At 43.0% G+C, this 18,926-nt stretch overlaps 1 protein-coding gene across 2 annotated transcripts in view; it reads right to left on the bottom strand.

The window, feature by feature from the left end:
- Window positions 1-654: 654 nt before the first annotated feature.
- ppm1kb (protein phosphatase, Mg2+/Mn2+ dependent 1Kb) overlaps window positions 655-18,926 on the bottom strand; it is a 56,491-nt gene continuing 38,219 nt past the window's right edge. For both annotated transcript variants that reach the window (XM_068045794.1, XM_068045802.1), the window contains exon 7: window positions 655-6,810. In XM_068045794.1, coding sequence (XP_067901895.1) covers window positions 6,679-6,810 — 132 coding nt within the window. In that variant the 3' untranslated portion in view covers window positions 655-6,678. The remainder of the gene's footprint in view (window positions 6,811-18,926) is intronic.

An 18,926-nucleotide genomic window follows, 5' to 3' on the forward strand; every position in this document is an offset into this window, starting at 1 on the left:
AAGCCCCAACAAAAAGCAAGAATTACCTACAAGCAAGAACTATCTACAAATGGACTATCGTGAGCTCAAAGCACAGTAACAAGAAACTCTTCTGATATTGCTTCAAACCTCTCCACTTTATTTTTCTTCTGCTCTTTTCTGTCTCTATTTGCATGTGCATATCACGTATGCATGCTAGCGTGGGGCATATCGTGTATCCATAGGCATCAACCACATTAGAGCTTAAGTTCTAATAAATTTCACTTTTCTTCTTCAAACCTAAGGAAGCCTGTTTGTGCTCATTTCTTTGCCTTATAATTGGAAAGCAGTGAACAAGGATTCACCAAGGGGGAGCTCAAAACAGTTTAAAAATTAAATCCTGTTAAAATAAGACCAGGTGAAGGCTGAAGGAGACCCCTAGACACCTTTCTCACCTGGTCATAACAAGAGCTTAAAAAAATCATGCATGATAAATAGGATTCCAGTTGTCCAATATTTCCGTTGTTCTGCTCATTAATGAGCACTGACCAGATTTTTTCAATTTGGCAACCAATTTTTAATTTTATTGGTGCTTTCAGATACTGCACTAAAGGTTTAATCAGAGGGAGGGGGAAGGGGGAAATGAGCAGAAGAATCACCCCTAGCAGAAATAAAACATGTATAAGATATGTAAATTATTTTATTTTTTAGTATTTTGAAAGGTCACATACAGCTTACATTTTTCACAGTTGTACAACAGCAGTACATGTCGTTTCCATCATGCATTACCCAAAACATCGACAATTCAAACTTTAAAAAGATGCAACGTAGCCAGTATCATACAAGTAATATCTTCCATACTGTAAATACAAGTAGGACGCTGGAAAAGGAAAAAGCAGGAATTCTAATACAATTTTGGTACGGTTGATATGGAAAACCTTCAAAACTCACTTCTAAAACAAATTAGAATAAATCAGAGTTACATATATAAAGTTAGACCATATTATTAATAAAGCTGCTGCAATTGCAAATTCATTTAACAGATGCTGTCAAATGATGGTTGCGTGTACCAGAATCACATTAGCAAAAGATAAAAGAAAAAAAACACACTTCACAAAACCAGGACAACTACATATGTAGCATTGCTCCATTTTTAGTGACCATTAAATGATTCTCTGATTTCTTTTAAACCAGAACAACTTGAATCTTATCTATAGTTGCTTTCACATTCCATTCAGGCATTTAAACTGCTCACTTGCCGCTCTACATGAAACAATTAACTGACCAAATAATTATTTGGTCCAAATCTGATGAAAGGTATTTGTGTCAATAAAAACTACTTCTGATAATTCACAGTAAAGATGATCTTTCCAGCACTGACTTGCTGGAAAGTTTGATATAACTGAGTGGCTTGCTGGGTGACTTCAGAGGGTAGTTAAGAGTCAACCATGTTGGTGTGGGACCAGAGTCATGTATAGGCCAGAATGAGTAAAGAGAGCAGGTTTCCTTCCATAAAAAAATACATTAGTGAACCAGTCGAGTTTAAGACAACTTCATGGTCATGCACTGAAATCCTCAAAGTGACATGGTGGGATCTGAACTTGTATTCTCTAGATTACCAGTCCAGTAGCACAACCATATGCCCATAAGATGAAAATAGCTCAATGTTTAAACTACAACCACTCCACCTTCATGATGTACTGTTCTCTGTATATTAGCATTAGACAATAATAAGGGCCACACTAATCACTCCCCAGTTCCACTAAAACTAAAAATAATAATTTTGTGTGGTGCGTGATGGCTGATGAGAGATTTATCACCGCTGAATGCTGATGGAGGTGAGTCACTCAAGTTACTGGTTTCATTAAATCCAGCACTAATTCACATTTGCACAACTCTACAATGAAATATCACAGCATAGTTAGGTACTGATTGTATTAAGCACATACATTTATAACAAAGCACTGCAGCCAGCCCGCCAGCGTGGTACATCATATATTTTATACTAAACATGGTTGTAGTTTGTCCTATTATATTTCATAGCTTTAGGTCTGTTTTTTTTGCACCACATATGCAATAAACTTGTGTTTTGAGAGTTGCACACAAGGTTACACCAGAGCTTTATGCCCTCAGCATACAAAATCAAATATATTATTCCAATTACAGTACATTCCTAAACATTGAAAGCACCTATGTGCTAAACTGCAGTGACTACCCAAATGGTCTTTTAACAAAATGAATAGAGTTCCTTCCATACAGACCTCTATTTCTACAAGAAAAAAAAATCAAAGTTTTGAATTCATATCTGTAGCTCACCAATAGCAGTCCTTTAGATAAATACAATATACGCCTTCTAGTATTACCTCCAAAATGTAATCAAACCCTGCCTTTGGATTGCCAGGGTTCTACCGGTTTATAAAAAATGGTTAAAATAAAAGTGCAAAATCTGTACAGTCAGTTGAACCACAATATAGTACATATTTACTAACCAAGACAAATATAGATCTAATGTGTATTTATTGATTAATACTATATACAGCACAAGTATTTACATATTATACACATTATAATACAAGACCTAGCAGAAGTACCTGCATGCACAGATCAGGTCACAAAATGATATTTGGACAATGTCAACTGTTTGAAAATGGTGAACTAAACTCAAAGTAAAATAGGTTACAGCAGCGACTTTTGAAAATCTCCCTATATTGTACATATAGCATACTAAATGTTCATTTCATCACCACCCACCATTTCAAGGATCCAGCTAAGTATGCAGAGCAGTCTTTACTCAAGAAAGGAGATCGGGTAAGTCCCACTGATTTAAATCACAGTTAAAATAGTTAATGCGTTTTGTGCCGGCATTTACACAACTGAGGTACTGTATCTTTTCTTATAGTTCTTGCAGATTTCTACAGTAAGATATTATAGATGAGCAACACAGTATGGTTAAAACATTTAGAATTCTATAGAAATCACATTATTTTCTAATATTTAGTTTAATAGTGTATAAAAGGAGTTTTACCAAAATGGATAAAACCAGCAAGAAATCCCTTCTTATCCCTGACCATGCTACTTTCACACTGATTAAACGAAAGCATTTCAATTTAGCTTATTTACAAATAAAAATACCAAAAGTCTTACCATCTCAGGATATACAGACAGTTGTATATGATCATGAATGAATATAACCCAAGGGATAATCTGAAATATTCTTTCTTTAAACTTAATGTTTAATATAGGCAAGTGTGTGCCTTCTAGCGTTGCCTCAAAAACATAAGCTAAAAACGCATGTCCATGGATTGCTAGGATTCTACAGGTACTCAAAAGGTAGGGTTAAAATAAGTGTTCCAATTCAATCTTTCATACTATGAGATACGGGATTGGGGGCAGAGTGCAAGAGAAAAGGAAAGCAAGGAAAAACACCATATTGTCACAATGTGTACTGCCAATTCCCACTATCCTTCAGAATTACAGTAAATAACACATCCCTCTCTTCTAAATAAGTTCCCTTCCATTCATGCAAATATACTGCAAGTGCTTCTCCAGTTTATTTCATAATGCCCACATTGTGCCACAAGTTTTATAATTCATTTTGCTTGTTTCTCTCAATGCATTCACACAGTTCTAGCCTTCAAAAGAGTCTGCATATCGAGTTCACAACCGATCTTAGCTAGAACTTTACAGAGTAAAAGTACAAGCGGTCAAAAAAGGAAGCATTTTAGCCTGAGCTACTTTGGATGCTAAATTCTAGACACTAATTTGACTCACTCTACGTGCTATCTAGAAATGGATGAAGGCAATGGATACAGCAAAGGCTATGGGCCCTGACAATATCCCAGCTGTAGTAATGAAGACCTGTGCTCTGGAACTAGTCACGCCCTTCGTCAAGCTCTTCCAGTATAGTTACAACACAGACATCCAATGGACAATGTGGAAAATTGCCCAGGTATGTCCTGTCCACAAAAAGCAGGACAAATCCAATCTGCCAATTACCCCACGATCAATCTACGCTGATTAATCAGCAAAAGTAATGGAAGTGTCATTAACAGGGCTATCAAGTGGCACTTACTCAGCAACAACCTGCTCACCAACGCTCAGTCTGGGTTTCCCTACAGCCACAGCTCCAGACCTCATTACAGCCTCGGTCCAAAAATGGACAAAAGAACTGAACTCCAGAGGTGAGATGAGAGCGGCTGCCCTGGACATCAAAACATAATTAAACAGTGTGGCACCAAAGAGCACCCTAGAAAATTTGAAGTCAATGGGAATCAGGGGAAAACTCTCCACTGGTTGGAGTCATAGCTAGCACAAAGGAAGATGGTTCTGGTTGTTGAAGGCCAATCATTTCAACCCCAGGGCATCATTGCATTGCAGGAGTTCCTCAGGGTAGTGTCCTAGGCCCAACCATCTTCAGCTGCTTCATCGCTGACCTTCCCACCATCATAAGGTCAGAATTGGAGATGTTTGCTGATAATTTCACTGTGCTTAGTACCATTCACAATTCCTCTGATAATGAAGCAGCCTGTACCTACATACAGCAAGACCTGGAAAACATTCAGGCTTGGACTGCTAAGTGGTAAGTGCCAGGTAATGACCATCGCCCCTTGACATTGAACAGCATTACTATCACTGAATTCCCCCTGTACCATCAACATGCTGGGAGTTAATATTGACCAGAAACTGATCTGGACCATTCATATAAATACTGTAACTACAGGAGCAGGTCAGAGGCTGGGAATTCTGCAAAGGTAACTCACCTTCTGACTCCCCAAAGCCTGTTCACCATCTGCAAGGCACAAGTCAGGAGTGTGATGGAATACTCTCCACTTGCTATGAGTACAGCTCCAACAACACTCAAGAAGCTTGACACCACCCAAGACAAAGCAGCCTGCTTGATCTGTACCCCATCCACCACCTTAAACATTCACTCTCTCCAACACTGGTGCACAGTGGCGGCAGCATGTACCATCTACAAGATGCACTGCAGCAGCTCACCAAGCCTCCTCCAATTGCACCTTCCAAACCCACAACCTCTACCACCTGGAAGGAGAGGAGCAGCAGATGCATGGGAACACTACCACCTTCAAGTTTCCCTCCAGGCCACATCATCCTGACTTGGAACTATTTCGCCATTCCTTCACTGTTGCTGGCTCAAAATCCTCCAACCCCTTCCATTATAGCACGGTGGGAGTACCTACATCACATGGACTGCAATAGTTCAAGAAGGTGGTTCACCACTACCTTCTCAAGGGCAATTAGAGAGGGGCAACAAATGCTAGCCTTGCCAACAGCACCCATATCCCCAGAACAAAAATAAGTTCCATCCTCCAGTTATTACCAGCAAATCCCAACAGTCAAGATCACGCAATTATGTTTGACACACACAAAACAGAAACTTTTGCTGGAGAATTTGGGCAAATTCAACAGCATGAGAATATAAGGAAAGGGCATTCATTATATCGAACACTTCTCGTCATTTACAAGAACTTGCATTTACATATTGCCTTTAACGTAGAGAAAGAACAAACATCTCAGAGCCATAAATGATTTAGGTCCATATTCAGGAGCAATACTGACTAATTTTGTTGCCCTGCTGATTTGGGATCAAGCAAATATCCCTCCACTCTGTTTTGAAACTCAAATCATAAATCGAAGCATACCGCACTTCACACAAACTTCACAAATTCCATCCGAGATGAGTGCTGGAAAAAGTAGGGCTAAAAAGGCACACCATTACATATATTCCGGTCATATCCCACACAGTCATTCTCACAGTGACCTGGGAAGGCACAAATATTTGTGGTAGAAGTTACAATGACTGAGGCAGCCCCCACACCTGATAAATAATAAGTCAAATTTTCGGCTACAAATGCAACCACATTCAGTTTACAATAGGGACCAAAAGAAAAGCTCTTAACTCAAGCTCTAGCTAACAATACATTAAAGCTCAAATTCTAATACTGTATGGAAATATAGTTCTCGCTGTGCTTTGTTGGCCATGCTTGAAGCAGAGGAAATTAGAATAGTCATGGAAAAGTGAAAAGGCTTAAGCATTTGAAAATCATTTGTTTAGCTAAACATTAGCAATAAAGCAGCTCAAGTTTAGGCAGGGCGAGTTTTTTCCCCCAATGCATTTAAATTGCAGAGTAAAAGATTCTTTCAAGGATATATTGGATAAACAGTATTAGTTCAGGGGTATTTAGGATCCAGAACAAATAGACAATTTTTTTCCTAATTCCCTGCGTTAGATAGAACATCCAGTACTTGTCGTCCAACAAACCTACTTGTTTCAGTGTCAGAACTAAAATCACATTAGTATGGGCGCAAACTATCTTTGCATTGTTGCACCAAGCTGAATATAACCAGTTACTGTGACTTAGAGCACAAAAGCATTTGAGAATTTATACAAGACATTTTCATACAGCTAAGCAGACATCTAAAATGATCAATGTGAACTTTCAGTACCTGTGCCTGTTCTTCTGCAAAGATCAATTATTTCTGTTCAGTTATTAAATCCTTTGTTAAAATGACACAGCAATGCTTTAATTCTATGTCTGACTAGCTGCCTTTATTCACATTACAGTTCTTAACAGGATGAACATTTACCAAATGGAAATGCGAAATATATGGTCTTTGAAAGAGGCCTTAAAATGATTACTTTCTGAACATCGGATAGGTCACAGCATACAGACTGCAAGTCTTTCCTTAGTCACAACTTCATGCCCATCTTCCACTTGAGACAAAGCTTCGGCTGAATGAAAAGCTGGTGCCAGAGTGCTTGTGCTTCCCCCATGCACCAAATGGAACCACAATAATAGTACTGTTATCTTCTGCACCATAATGCAGGGCCTGCAACAAAGAATAGTATCATTATACTGCTAAAGTAAAATGCTTCTCTGGGTAAAACATTTTTTTTTTTTAAAAAGCACAGCTGACTTTAGTAAGTCACTTGGCTATCTTGCACACCATGAATACAAAAGCAAAATACTGCAGATGCTGGAAATCTGAAATAAAAACAGCAAATGCTAGAAATACTCAGGTCAGGTGGCATTTGTGGAGAGAGAAAGTGTGTTAACATTTCAGGTCAGTGAGCTTTCATCCTTTTGATGATGCTTAATCTCAAGTTTAACGATGCATCCAGACTGCAGCACATTATTTCCATTTTCTTTTTGGTCCTTCTCTCCCCACCCAACCATGCCACCTTTCATTTCCCCTCCTAGAGAACTTAACACTCCTTGATCCCTTCTCCAACCCATCACTACTTCTCAGCCTACCTTCTCCTATAAAAAAAAAAAGAGTCCAAGGGCATTCAAGCTAGGGACAAGCCCATGGCTACCCTCCGATAGTGCCTTCTTAATAGCAGTAACCCTAACTGCTCTATCCTCTACGCATCGATTATTTTGTCTCGCAAGAGTCTCAATCAAGGGTTCGACCTCTCCCAACCTCCTTCCCATCCCTTCCAGCTTTTGTACCACCATCCTTCCAGATCTCACCGTCACATTGCTTCCATATTTGCAACATGAACAAGGCTTTTGCCTTCTGGAACCATATTGTGAATAACTAACAGCATCTTGGCAATGATTGAAACACGACACCTTCCCCTTAAAGAGTTTCTATGCAAGGCCATACCCTTCAACCTTAATTCCGCCTAAACTGTGATGGCAGTGTGGCCCTTATTTCGAAGTTACATTTTAATCTCTAACCATACCTGTCCTCGCACTTTGCTATCCCAAGATGACCCCCTCTCCAAAGGTGCCCAAACTTGTCTCTTATGATGTAGAGGCTAACTGAACAGGAGAAGGCCAGCCACTTGAGGCTGTTCGTATTTCTGTTAGATCATGGCGCATCTGTACCTTAACTCCATTTACTTATCTTATTGTGATGATCCCCTAACAAAATTTCCACTGAACCAAATCTTCACTATGTCCCCTCTAACTCCCACCCCTTCTGAATTGGGCACTTCTATTCTCCCTTCATATTTACACTTTACTCCCCTTATCCTTGGCAACCCTCTTGACCTTGCTATATCAAAGCCTCACTGCACCTGTAGGCACTGTTTTATCTCCCTTACCATCCACACCTCAATAACTTCCTATCTTAACTTTCACCAACTGTTGATGGAGGACAACCGCCACCAGCAACCTCACTCTCAAATTCTCAATTCCACACATCTGGTACTCCACTCACCATGACCCCATCTCTACTTTCATTTTACTTAAGTGTGCTCTTGCTCTACCTTCCAGGTAAAATTTACATCTCTCAGCTCTTGTATTTCCCCTAGTGCAGCCTCCATCTCCCCAACGTCAAATTTGAGGGGCGTACACTTGAGCAAACCAGGCATACAACTGACCCAGCAATGCATTGCTAAATTTGAGCTAATCAGCATTATTGTACTTCACTCTCCTCAGCCAAAACTATGTACTATTTGTCAATCATTCTGGAGCACCAGGATAACCCCAAGGTTCCTTTTTGCTGTGTTACAACCTTGGTGGGAGCAACGCACTGTCAATTCAGTCAATTCACTCCACAGGTCACAGAATATTAAGGTTTTCCCACCCAGCCGGAAAACAGCCAAATTAAACACTCTAGTAACCCCCAGAATAAAACAGACCAAACCAGGTACCTTTAGACAACAAATTAACTATTTATTAAAGACCTTATAAAACTTATTTTAACCTAACTTCCCCATTCATACACATACTCAAAAATAACAGTCGTTAACCGGTTTTAAAAGTGGTATTTTTAAAAGTTAGCTGTTTAAGAATAAAGCAGCACAGTGGTGCAGTGGTTAACACCGCAGCCTCACAGCTCCAGCGACCAGAGTTCAATTCTGGGTACTGCCTGTGCGGAGTTTGCAAGTTCTCCATGTGACTGCGTGGGTTTTCGCCGGGTGCTCCGGTTTCCTCCCACAGCCAAAGACTTGCAGGTGATAGGTAAATTGGCCATTATAAATTGCCCCTAGTATAGGTAGGTGGTAGGAGAATTGTGGGGATGTGGTAGGAATATGGGATTAATGTAGGATTAGTATAAATGGGTGGTTGATGGTCAGCACAGACTTGGTGGGCCTAAGGGCCTGGTTTCAGTGCTGTATCTCTAAATAAAAATAAAAAAGTCTTTGTGGGTTACGCTCCTGATGGATGAGGTATTCTAATTTGTGAAAATAATCAAAGGCTACTTGAAGTCTCCACGTGGATTTGATGAATTTGTCTGTTCTTAATAGACATTCAAAACACTTAGGCTGCAGCAGGCATCAAACACTGGTGAATTCCAGAAAACACAGTCAAGAGAGATTCAATCTTGAAGCAAATACTTCCTGGCTTGGAAGTAAAGAAAAGGAGTTTTACTACTTTCAGCAATACAAATGGTTTCTTAAAAGAAAGGGCTTTTTTTTTTATAAACAGTCCTCAACAGGCAATCAAATCGGCCCATAGCTCCCTGTAGAATTTTTGCTGAAAGATGCTCTTCAGTTGCACACCTCACTGGAAAGTCTCTCAAAACAAACTGGTTCAGACCAGTTTGTAACCAGTTTTATAGTCAAATCGAAACATTATACCATGTGACTTCGCTCTCTCCTGCTGTTGCCTAGGTAACAAAATGCAGCTGTGGCACACTCCCAGAAATCCAAAATTTCTCTCCCTAGCTTAAAGGCACACTGTTTTAATCCAAGGAGAAAAATACAAGTCCTTGACACCTCCACCTTTGGCAAAACGAAACACCATTCTAAAAATGTGTTTTATTACAATGCAAAACAAATACAAACTGGGGAAAAAACTAACATTTTCTCAGATTCATGCACCATTCACTGATAATTTACAGCATTTTCCTCATACCATCGCCATCCATATAACTTAATATGACAAAGCATCAGCAATAACATTGTTTTTCCCTAAAATATGTACAATTTTCAAACGATAAGGCTGTAACAACAAACTCCATCAAAACATTTCTGGCTTCAAATTTTCCCTCAAAGGTTGTCCCATTCAGTCCATTGCAACCTTCCAAACATAGTCTCCCAGTTGTTTCATGTTTTCCTTCCAAGTGTCCCTATAGTCCATCACCTTAGCCAAGTGAAGTGCACAGCTTGGAACACTGGCTCCTACTGGATTCACTATTCTCTGAAAGGTTTCTCGAGTACTCATTAACCTGTGTGGTATCACTTGATGCTGAAAAACTCCATCCAGTGCAACAAAAACTGACTTTCCTTACCTTGGGGCTTTAAAAGAATTTGATAGCATCCCTCCAACACATTTATCTCTGTAAGACACATGGTGTTGCACACTCTGTCCGTTCAGTCTTCTAAATGAGAAATTAGGTAGGAGTCTGCCTTCCTTACAACATTGACTTTTCTGTAGTCTATGCAACGTTGGGCCGAGTCAGGTTTAGGCATCAAGACCACCGACGAATTTCAGCTGCTCTGACTAGGCTCAACTAAGCTGCCCTCCAGCATGCTTTGCATCGCTGCTTCCACTTGGGCCTATCTGTCGGGACCTAAGCGGCAAGGATGTTGTTTTAAAGGAATGGTTCCCCCTATAGCCACATCATGTGTGGCTAAGGTTGTACATCCCAGTTTATCCCTACAGACTCTTGTGAATGTTGTGAAAAGCCTGGTTAGGTCCTCACGTTGTTTTGCCACTAAGTATAAAGGCATGTTGTTCAATTTTCCGAGCCATTTTTAAAAAATTCATTCATGGGATGTGGGCGTCGCTGGCTAGACCAACATTTATTTCCCATGCCTAATTGTCCTTGAGAAAGTGGTGGTGAGCTGCCTTCTTGAACCACTGCAGTTCATGTGAGATAGGTACATCAACAGTGCTGTTAGGGAGGGAGTTCCAGGATTTTGACCCAGCGACAGTGAAGGAACGGCGATATAGTTCCAAGTCAGGATGGTGTGTGACTTGGAGGGGAACTTGCAGGTGATGGTGTTCCCATGCATTTGCTGCCCTTATCCTTCTAGGTGGCAGAGGTCGCGATTTTGGAAGGTGCTGTCTAAGGAGCCTAGGCGCTTTGCTACAGTGCATCTTGTAGATGGTACACACAGCTGCCATTGTGCGTCAGTGGTGGAGGGACTGAATGGCACCCCATCCACAAACAATCAAGCGAGCTGCTTTGTCCTGGATGGTGTCGAGCTATTTGAGTGTTGTTGGAGCTGCACCCATCCAGACAAGTGGAGAGTATTCCATCACACTTCTGACTTGTGCCTTGTAGATGGTGGACAGTCTTTGGGGAGTCAGGAGATGAGTTACTCGCCGCAGGATTCCGAGCTTCTGACCTGCTTTTGCAGCCACGGTATTTATATGACTACTCCAGTTAAGTTTCTGGTCAATGGTAACCCCGAAGATGTTGATAGTGGGGGATTCAGCGATGGTAATGCCTTGAATGTCAAGGGGAGATGGTTAGATTCTCTTTTGTTGGAGATGGTCATTGCCTGGCACTTGTGTGGCGCGAATGTTACTTGCCACTTATCAGCCCAAGCCTGGATATTGTCCCAGTCTTGCTGCATTTCTACACGGACTTCTTCAGTATCTGAGGAGTCATGAATGGTGCTGAACATTGTGCAATCATCAGGGAACATCCCCACTTCTGACATTATGATTGAAGGAAGGTCATTGATGAAGCAGCTGAAGATGGTTGGGCCTAGGACACTACCCTGAGGAACTCCTGCAGTGAAGTCCTGGAGCTCAGATGATTGATCTCCAACGACCACAACCATCTTCCTTTGCACTAGGCATGACTCCAGCCAGAGGTGGGTTTCCCGATTCCCGTTGATCTCAGTTTTGCTAGGGCTCCTTGATGCCATACTCGGTCAAATGCTATCACTAAGCCAGTGCCGCTTGATGGCACTGTTGATGACACCTTCCATCACTTAACTGATGATTGAGAGTAGACTGATGGGGTGGTAACTGGCCAGGTTGGACTTGTCCTGCTTTTTGTGTACAGGACAGACCTGGGCAATTTTCCACATTGCTGGGTAGATGTCAGTGTTGTAGCTGTACTGGAACAGCTTGGCTAGGGGCGCGGCAAGATCTGGAGCACAGGTTTTCAGTACTATTGTTGGAATATTGTCAGGGCCCATAACCTTTGCAGTATCCAGTGCCTTCAGTTGTTTCTTGATATTTTTTTTTTTTTTTTTTATTTATTTAGAGATACAGCACGGAAACAGGCCCTTCGGCCCACTGAGTCTGTGCTGACCAACAACCACCCATTTATACTAACCCTACAGTAATCCCATATTCCCTACCACCTACCTACACTAGGGGCAATTTAAAATGGCCAATTTACCCATCACCTGCAAGTCTTTGGCTGTGGGAGGGAACAGGAGCACCCGGCGAAAACCCACGCGGTCACAGGGAGAACTTGCAAACTCCGCACAGTCAGTACCCAGAATTGAACCCGGGTCCCTGGAGCTGTGAGGCTGCGGTGCTAACCACTGCGCCGCCCTATCACGCAGAGTGAATCGAATTGGTTAAAGTCTGGCATTTGTGATGTTGGGGACTGCAGGAGGAGGTCAAGATGGATCAACTCGGCACTTATGGCTGAAGATTGTTGCCAATGCTTCAGCCTTATCTTTCACACTGATGTGCTGGGCTCCCCATCATTGGAGATGGGGATATTTGTGGAGCAACCTCCTCCAGTTAGTTGTTTAATTGTCCACCACCATTCACGGCTGGATGTGGCAGGACTGCAGAGCTTAGATCTGATCCGTTGGTTATGGGATTGCTTAGCTCTCTCTTATGCAGTTTGATGCACAAGTAGTTCTGACTTGTAGCTTCACCAGGTTGGCACTTCATTTTGAGGTATGCCTGGTGCTGCTCCTGGCATGCCCTCCTGCACTCTTCATTGAACCAGGGCTGGTCTCCTGGCTTGATGGTAATGGTAGAATGAGGGATATGCTGGGCCATGAGGTTACAGATTGTGGTTGAATACAATTCTGCTGCTGCTGATGGCCCACACTGCTTCATGGATGTCCAGTTTCGCATTGCTAGATCTGTTCGAAATCTATCCCATTTAGCACGGTGGTAGTGCCACACAACACAATAGAGGGTATCCTCAACATGAAGGCGGGACTTCGTCTCCACAAGGACTTTGTGGTGATTATTCTTATTAACACTGTCATGGATAGATGCATCTGCGGCAGGCAGATTGGTGAGGACGAGGCCAAGTATGTTTTTCTCCTCTTGTTGGTTCCCTCACCACCTGCCACACACCCAGTCTAGCAGAAATGTCCTTTAGGACTTGGCCAGCTCGGTCAGTAGTGGTGCTACCGAGCCACTCGGTGATGGACATTGATGTCCCCCACCCAGAGTACATTCTGTGCCCTTGCCACCCTCCAAGTAGTGTTCAACATGGTGGAGTACTGACTAGTCAGCTGAGGGAGGGCAGTAGGTGATAATCAGCAGGAGGTTTCCTTGCCCATATTTGACCTGATGCCATCAGACTTCATGGGGTCCGGAGTTGATGTTGAGGACTCCCTTCCGAATGTATACCACTGTGCCACCACCTCTGCTCGGTCTGTCCTGCCTGTGGGACAGGACATACCTGGGGATGGTGACATGGTCTGTAAGGTATGATTCCGTGAGTATGACTATGTCAGTTTGTTGCTTGACTAGTCTGTGGGACAGCTCTCCCAACTTTGGCACAAGCCCCCAGATGTTAGTAAGGAGGACTTTGCAGGGTCGACAGGGCTGGGTTTGCCGTTGTCATTTCCAGTGCCGAGGTCGATGCTGGGAGGTCCATCCGGTTTCATTCTTTTTTATTGACTTCGTAGCGGTTAGATACAACGGAGTGGCTTGCTAGGCCATTTCACATTGTTGTGGGTCTGGAGTCACATGTAGGCCACAGCAGGTAAGGACAGCAGATTTCCTTCCCTGAAGAAACCGGATAGGTTGGTTCAGACCAGATTGGTCTTCCGAATTCCCCCAAGTCCTGTGCTAATCCTAATAATCCCCGGCAATATTTAGGTCGTACCACTATCCGTTCAACAACTGTTCAGTCTTGGTCTGGAACAGTCTCCATTTCCTTTTGCTAATTCCACTGCATCACACTCTGACTTACTACCTTCTTGCTCCTCATCGTCATCTTCTAATTCCAGATGTTGGGCTATTAGGTGAATTACCACTGCTTTTTTGGCACCTGATTTCAATTCTAACCCCAATTTTGCTGCCAATTCTTTTAGTTTGTTCTTAAAGTTATCAAGTCACTGAGGGAAACATTTTCCTTTCCCAGAAACTCTGTTGCATCTGCTAATGCCATTCCGATGGTATAGACTGTACCTTATTCTACAAGAAACCTGGTTCCTTTTATTCCTTCGTAATTGGCATTAGATTTGGATCCTGACAATCGAGTTTCCAATTAATATGATCTTAGATGTGAGAGCAATTAATATGATCCCAGACGCAAGACCCCAATTTATATGTTATTCCAGAGATGAGTAATTAATAGGATTCCAAATGCGAGCTCCCCAATTAGTCTGATTCTGATCCCGGACGAGCCGCCCGTTTAATATGTTATGACCGTGGCGAGAGCAGCGCACTGTCAATTCAGTCCCATCACTCCGTAGGTTGCAGCATATTATTACAGGAATAGAGCGGGGTAATGCGACTGACTGAATAGCTCTGTGCAGAGCCGGCATGTAGTCAAAGGGCTGAATGGCTTCCTTCTGTGCCATAAATGACTATGACTATTACCAAAATGGCCCTAACCAAAGTCACAAAGAGTCAGAGGTTGGCAGAACGCAGGGCTACAACAGAGTGGCACTAATTCTCTGACATATGTTCCCGTTCATCACAGCTTCACTTTGGGAGAATGAGATTGCTGGATTAGGAACATAGGAATAGGAGTAGGCCATCCAGCCTGTCGAGCCTGTTCCGCCATTTATTTAGATCATGGCTGATCACCTACCTCAACTCCACCTTCCTGTGCTATCCCCATATCCCTTGATGTCATTAATATCCAGATATCCATCGATTTCTGTCTTGAACATTAATCTTGGAACTGTCAACTTTTGAACAATGCATACAAATATTCATTGCGTTACAATTAGCTCCTTACGTTGAAGCAATCTGCCTTCCTTCCCCTTGATTTCTTTTGTGGTCTGTCGTAATTTCATCCCATTAGGCAAGTTTATAAAAATTGAAAATTCTGTTTTGTGCTGTGCCTATTTTCCACAGAATCACAGAATAATACAGTGCAGAAGAGGCCCTTCGGCCCATCGAGTCTGCACCGATGTATTAAAGACCTGTCTACCTAATCCCATTTGCCAGCACTTGGCCCATAGCCTTGAATGTTATGACGCGCCAAGTGCTCATCCAGGTACTTTTTAAAGGATGTGAGGCAACCCGCCTCTACCACCCTCCCAGGCAGGGCATTCCAGACCATCACCACCTTCTGGGTAAAAAAGCTCTTCTTCAAATCCCCCTTAAGCCTCCTGCCCCTCACCTTAAACTTGTGTCCCCTTGTAACTGACCCTTCAACTAAGGGGAACAGCTGCTCCCTATCCACCCCGTCCACGCCCCTCAATCTTGTACACCTCGATCAGGTCACCCCTCAGTCTTCTCTGCTCCAGCGAAAACAACCCAAGCCTATCCAACCTTTCTTCATAGCTTAAATGTTCCATCCCAGGCACCATCCTGGTGAATCGCCTCTGCACCCCCCCTCCAGTGCAATCACATCCTTCCTATAATGTTGCGACCAGAATTGCACACAGTACTCCAGCTGTGGCCTTACCAAAGTTCTGTACAACTCCAACATGACCTCCCTGCTTTTGTAATCTATGCCTCGATTGATAAAGGCAAGTGTCCCATATGCCTTTTTCACCACCCTATTAACCTACCCTTCTGCCTTCAGAGATCTATGGACAAACACGCCAAGGTCCCTTTGTTCCTCGGAACTTCCCAGTGTCAGGCCATTCATTGAATACTTCCGTGTCACATTACTCCTTCCAAAGTGCATCACCTCACACTTTTCAGGGTTAAATTCTATCTGCCACTTCTCTGCCCATTTGACCATCCCGTCTATATCTTCCTGTAACCCAAGACACTCAACCTCACTGTTAACCACTTGGCCAATCTTTGTGTCATCCGCGAACTTACTGATCCTACCCGCCACATAGTCATCTATGTCGTTTACATAAATGACAAACAATAGGGGACCCAGCACAGATCCCTGTGGTACGCCACTGGACACTGGCTTCCAGTCACTAAAACAGCCGTCTGTCATCACTCTCTGTCTCCTACAGCTAAGCCAATTTTGAATCCATCTTATCAAGTTACCTTGTATCCCATGTGCATTTGCTTTCTTGATAAGTCTCCCATGTGGGACCTTGTCAAAGGCTTTGCTGAAATCCATGTAAACTACATCAACTGCACTACCCTCATCTACACACCTGGTCACATGTTCAAAAAATTCAATCAAATTTGTTAGGCATGACCTCCCTCTGACAAAGCCATGCTGACTATTCCTAATCAAATTTTGCCTCTCCAAGTGGTGATAGATTCTCTCCTTCAGAATTTTCTCCAATAGTTTCACTACCACTGACGTGAGACTCACTGGTCTATAGTTCCCTGGCTTATCTCTACAACCTGCCGAACAGTGGGACCACATTAGCTGTTCTCCAGCCCTCTGGCAACTCCCCCATGGCCAGGGAGGAATTAAAAATTTGGGTCAGAGCCCCTGCAATCTCCACCCTCGCCTCCCACAGCATCCTGGGACACAAATCATCCGGACCTGGAGATTTGTCTACTTTTAAGCCTGCCAAAACCTCCAATACCTTGTCACTCCCTATGACAATTTGCTCAAGAACCTCACAGTCTCTCTCTGAGTTCCATATCTACATCCTCATTCTCTTGGGTGAAGACAGATGTGAAGCATTCATTCAACACCCTACCAATGTCCTCTGGCTCCACCCACAGATTTCCCCCTTGGTCCCTAATGGGTCCTACTCTTTCCCTGGTTATCCTCTTCCCATTGATATACATATAGAATATCTTGGGATTTTCCCTACTTTTACCAGCCAGAGCTTTCTCATATCCCCTCTTTGCTCTCCTAATTGCTTTCTTAAGCTCCATCCTACACTTTCTGTACTCCACTAATGCTTCCGTTGATTTGCTCTCCTTGTATTTGCTATAAGCCTCTCTTTTCCTTCACATGGTACCCTGAATGTTTCTGGTCATCCATGGTTCTCTGGGCTTGTTGCTCCTACCTGTTACCCTAGAGGGAACATGTTGGGCCTGTACCCTCCCCATTTCCTTTTTGAATGCCCCCTACTGCTCTTCTGTAGATTTCATGACAAGTAACTCTTTCCAGTCTACCTTGGCCAGATCCTGCCTAATTTTACTAAAATTCGCTCTCCCCCAATCCAAAACCTTTTTTTGCAACTTGTCTATTTCTTTCTCCATAACAAGCTTAAATTGTACCATGTTGGGGTCGCTATGACCAAAATGCTCCCCCACCAACACATCAACCACCTGTCCGGCTTCATTCCCCAGAATTAGGTTCAGCACTGCACCCTCCCTTGTTGGATCCTCTACATATTGAGCTAAAAAGTTCTCCTGTATACATTAAGAACTCCACTCCACCTAAGCCTTAATACGATGACTATTCCAATTAATGTTGGGAAAGTTGAAACCACCTAATATAATTACCCTATTATTTTTACACACCTCTGCGAATTGCGCACATATGTGCTCCTCAATTTCTCGCTGACTATCTGGTCACACCTAGCAATGTGGCTGTCCCTTTTTTATTCCTAAACTCTACCCATAAAGCTTCCTTTGATGCCCCCTCCAAGATATCATCTCTCCTTACTGCAGTAACTGACTCCTTAACTAATATTGCAATGCCCCCTCCTCTTGCTCGCCTGAAGATTCTACAACCCGGGATATTGAGCTGCCAATCCTGCCCCTCCTTCAACCACGTCTCCGTGATGGCTACTATATCACAATTCCACGTGTCAATCCTTGCCCTTAACTCATCCGTTTTACCTGTTACACTCATGGCATTAAAGTAGAGGCCATCCATCCTGGTCTGACTCCCTTGAAACTTACTTCTGCTGTATTCCCTCTGACTTGTTTGCTTTCCTGTGTTAAGTTGTGTCCCTATTCTGCTAGGAGTCTGCTTCCCCTCCCCCTGCCAAATTGGTTTAAACACCTCCCAACAGCACGAGCAAACCCGCCAGCAAGGATGTTAGTCCCCCTCTGGTTCAGATGTAGACCGTCCCTCTTATCCAGGTCCCACCTTCCCCAGAAACAGTCCCAGTGGTCCAGGAAACTAAAACCCTCCCTCCTACACCAACTCTTAAGCCACGCTTTCATCTGTGCTATCCTCCTATTTCTATACTCGCTAGCACATGGCACTGGGAGCAATCCAGAGATTACAACCAGAGGTCCTGCTTTTTAGTCTGCTGCCTAACTCCCTGAATTCTTGATGCAAGACCTCATCCCTCTTTCTATCTATGTCATTGGTGCCAACATGTTTCCTTTGGTTTGCTCAAACTTTACAAAGTGGGTCTTCTGAGCAAGAGAGCTTTGGCACTGAGCCAGAGACAGTTTGGTTTTTGTTCCAGTTTTGGATTTAGCTTGGTCTCTCTGCAGCTGCTCCTCAAAGGATGCACACGGCCTCTTGCAAAGTCTTGTATTACCACAGGTACCACTCTGTTCTTAAAGTGCTGGGAAAGCTACATTTTGCAGAAGAACAGATCTAAAGCAGTCAATTACATTAGGTTAATAATGTGGACTTCAACATTTCTGTGCTGTGTCAGTCCCATTGGGTTAGATAGGTGGGCCAGAAATCAGAGGGGGAACCATTTTCACCAGGTCACTGCCCCTCCCCATCTGCCAGAAATAGAGGTGTCCCCTACTTACAACTACATTCCCTGCCATAGGTAGTAAGTAGGAATACTTGAGCCAGAAACAGATCCAACCAAAATGGGACCTACAATTTCTTCAACTGATGGTTTGCTGACATCAACT

Source organism: Heterodontus francisci, chromosome 1 (assembly GCF_036365525.1).
Source record: "Heterodontus francisci isolate sHetFra1 chromosome 1, sHetFra1.hap1, whole genome shotgun sequence".
Classification (NCBI taxonomy): Eukaryota; Metazoa; Chordata; class Chondrichthyes; order Heterodontiformes; family Heterodontidae; genus Heterodontus; species Heterodontus francisci.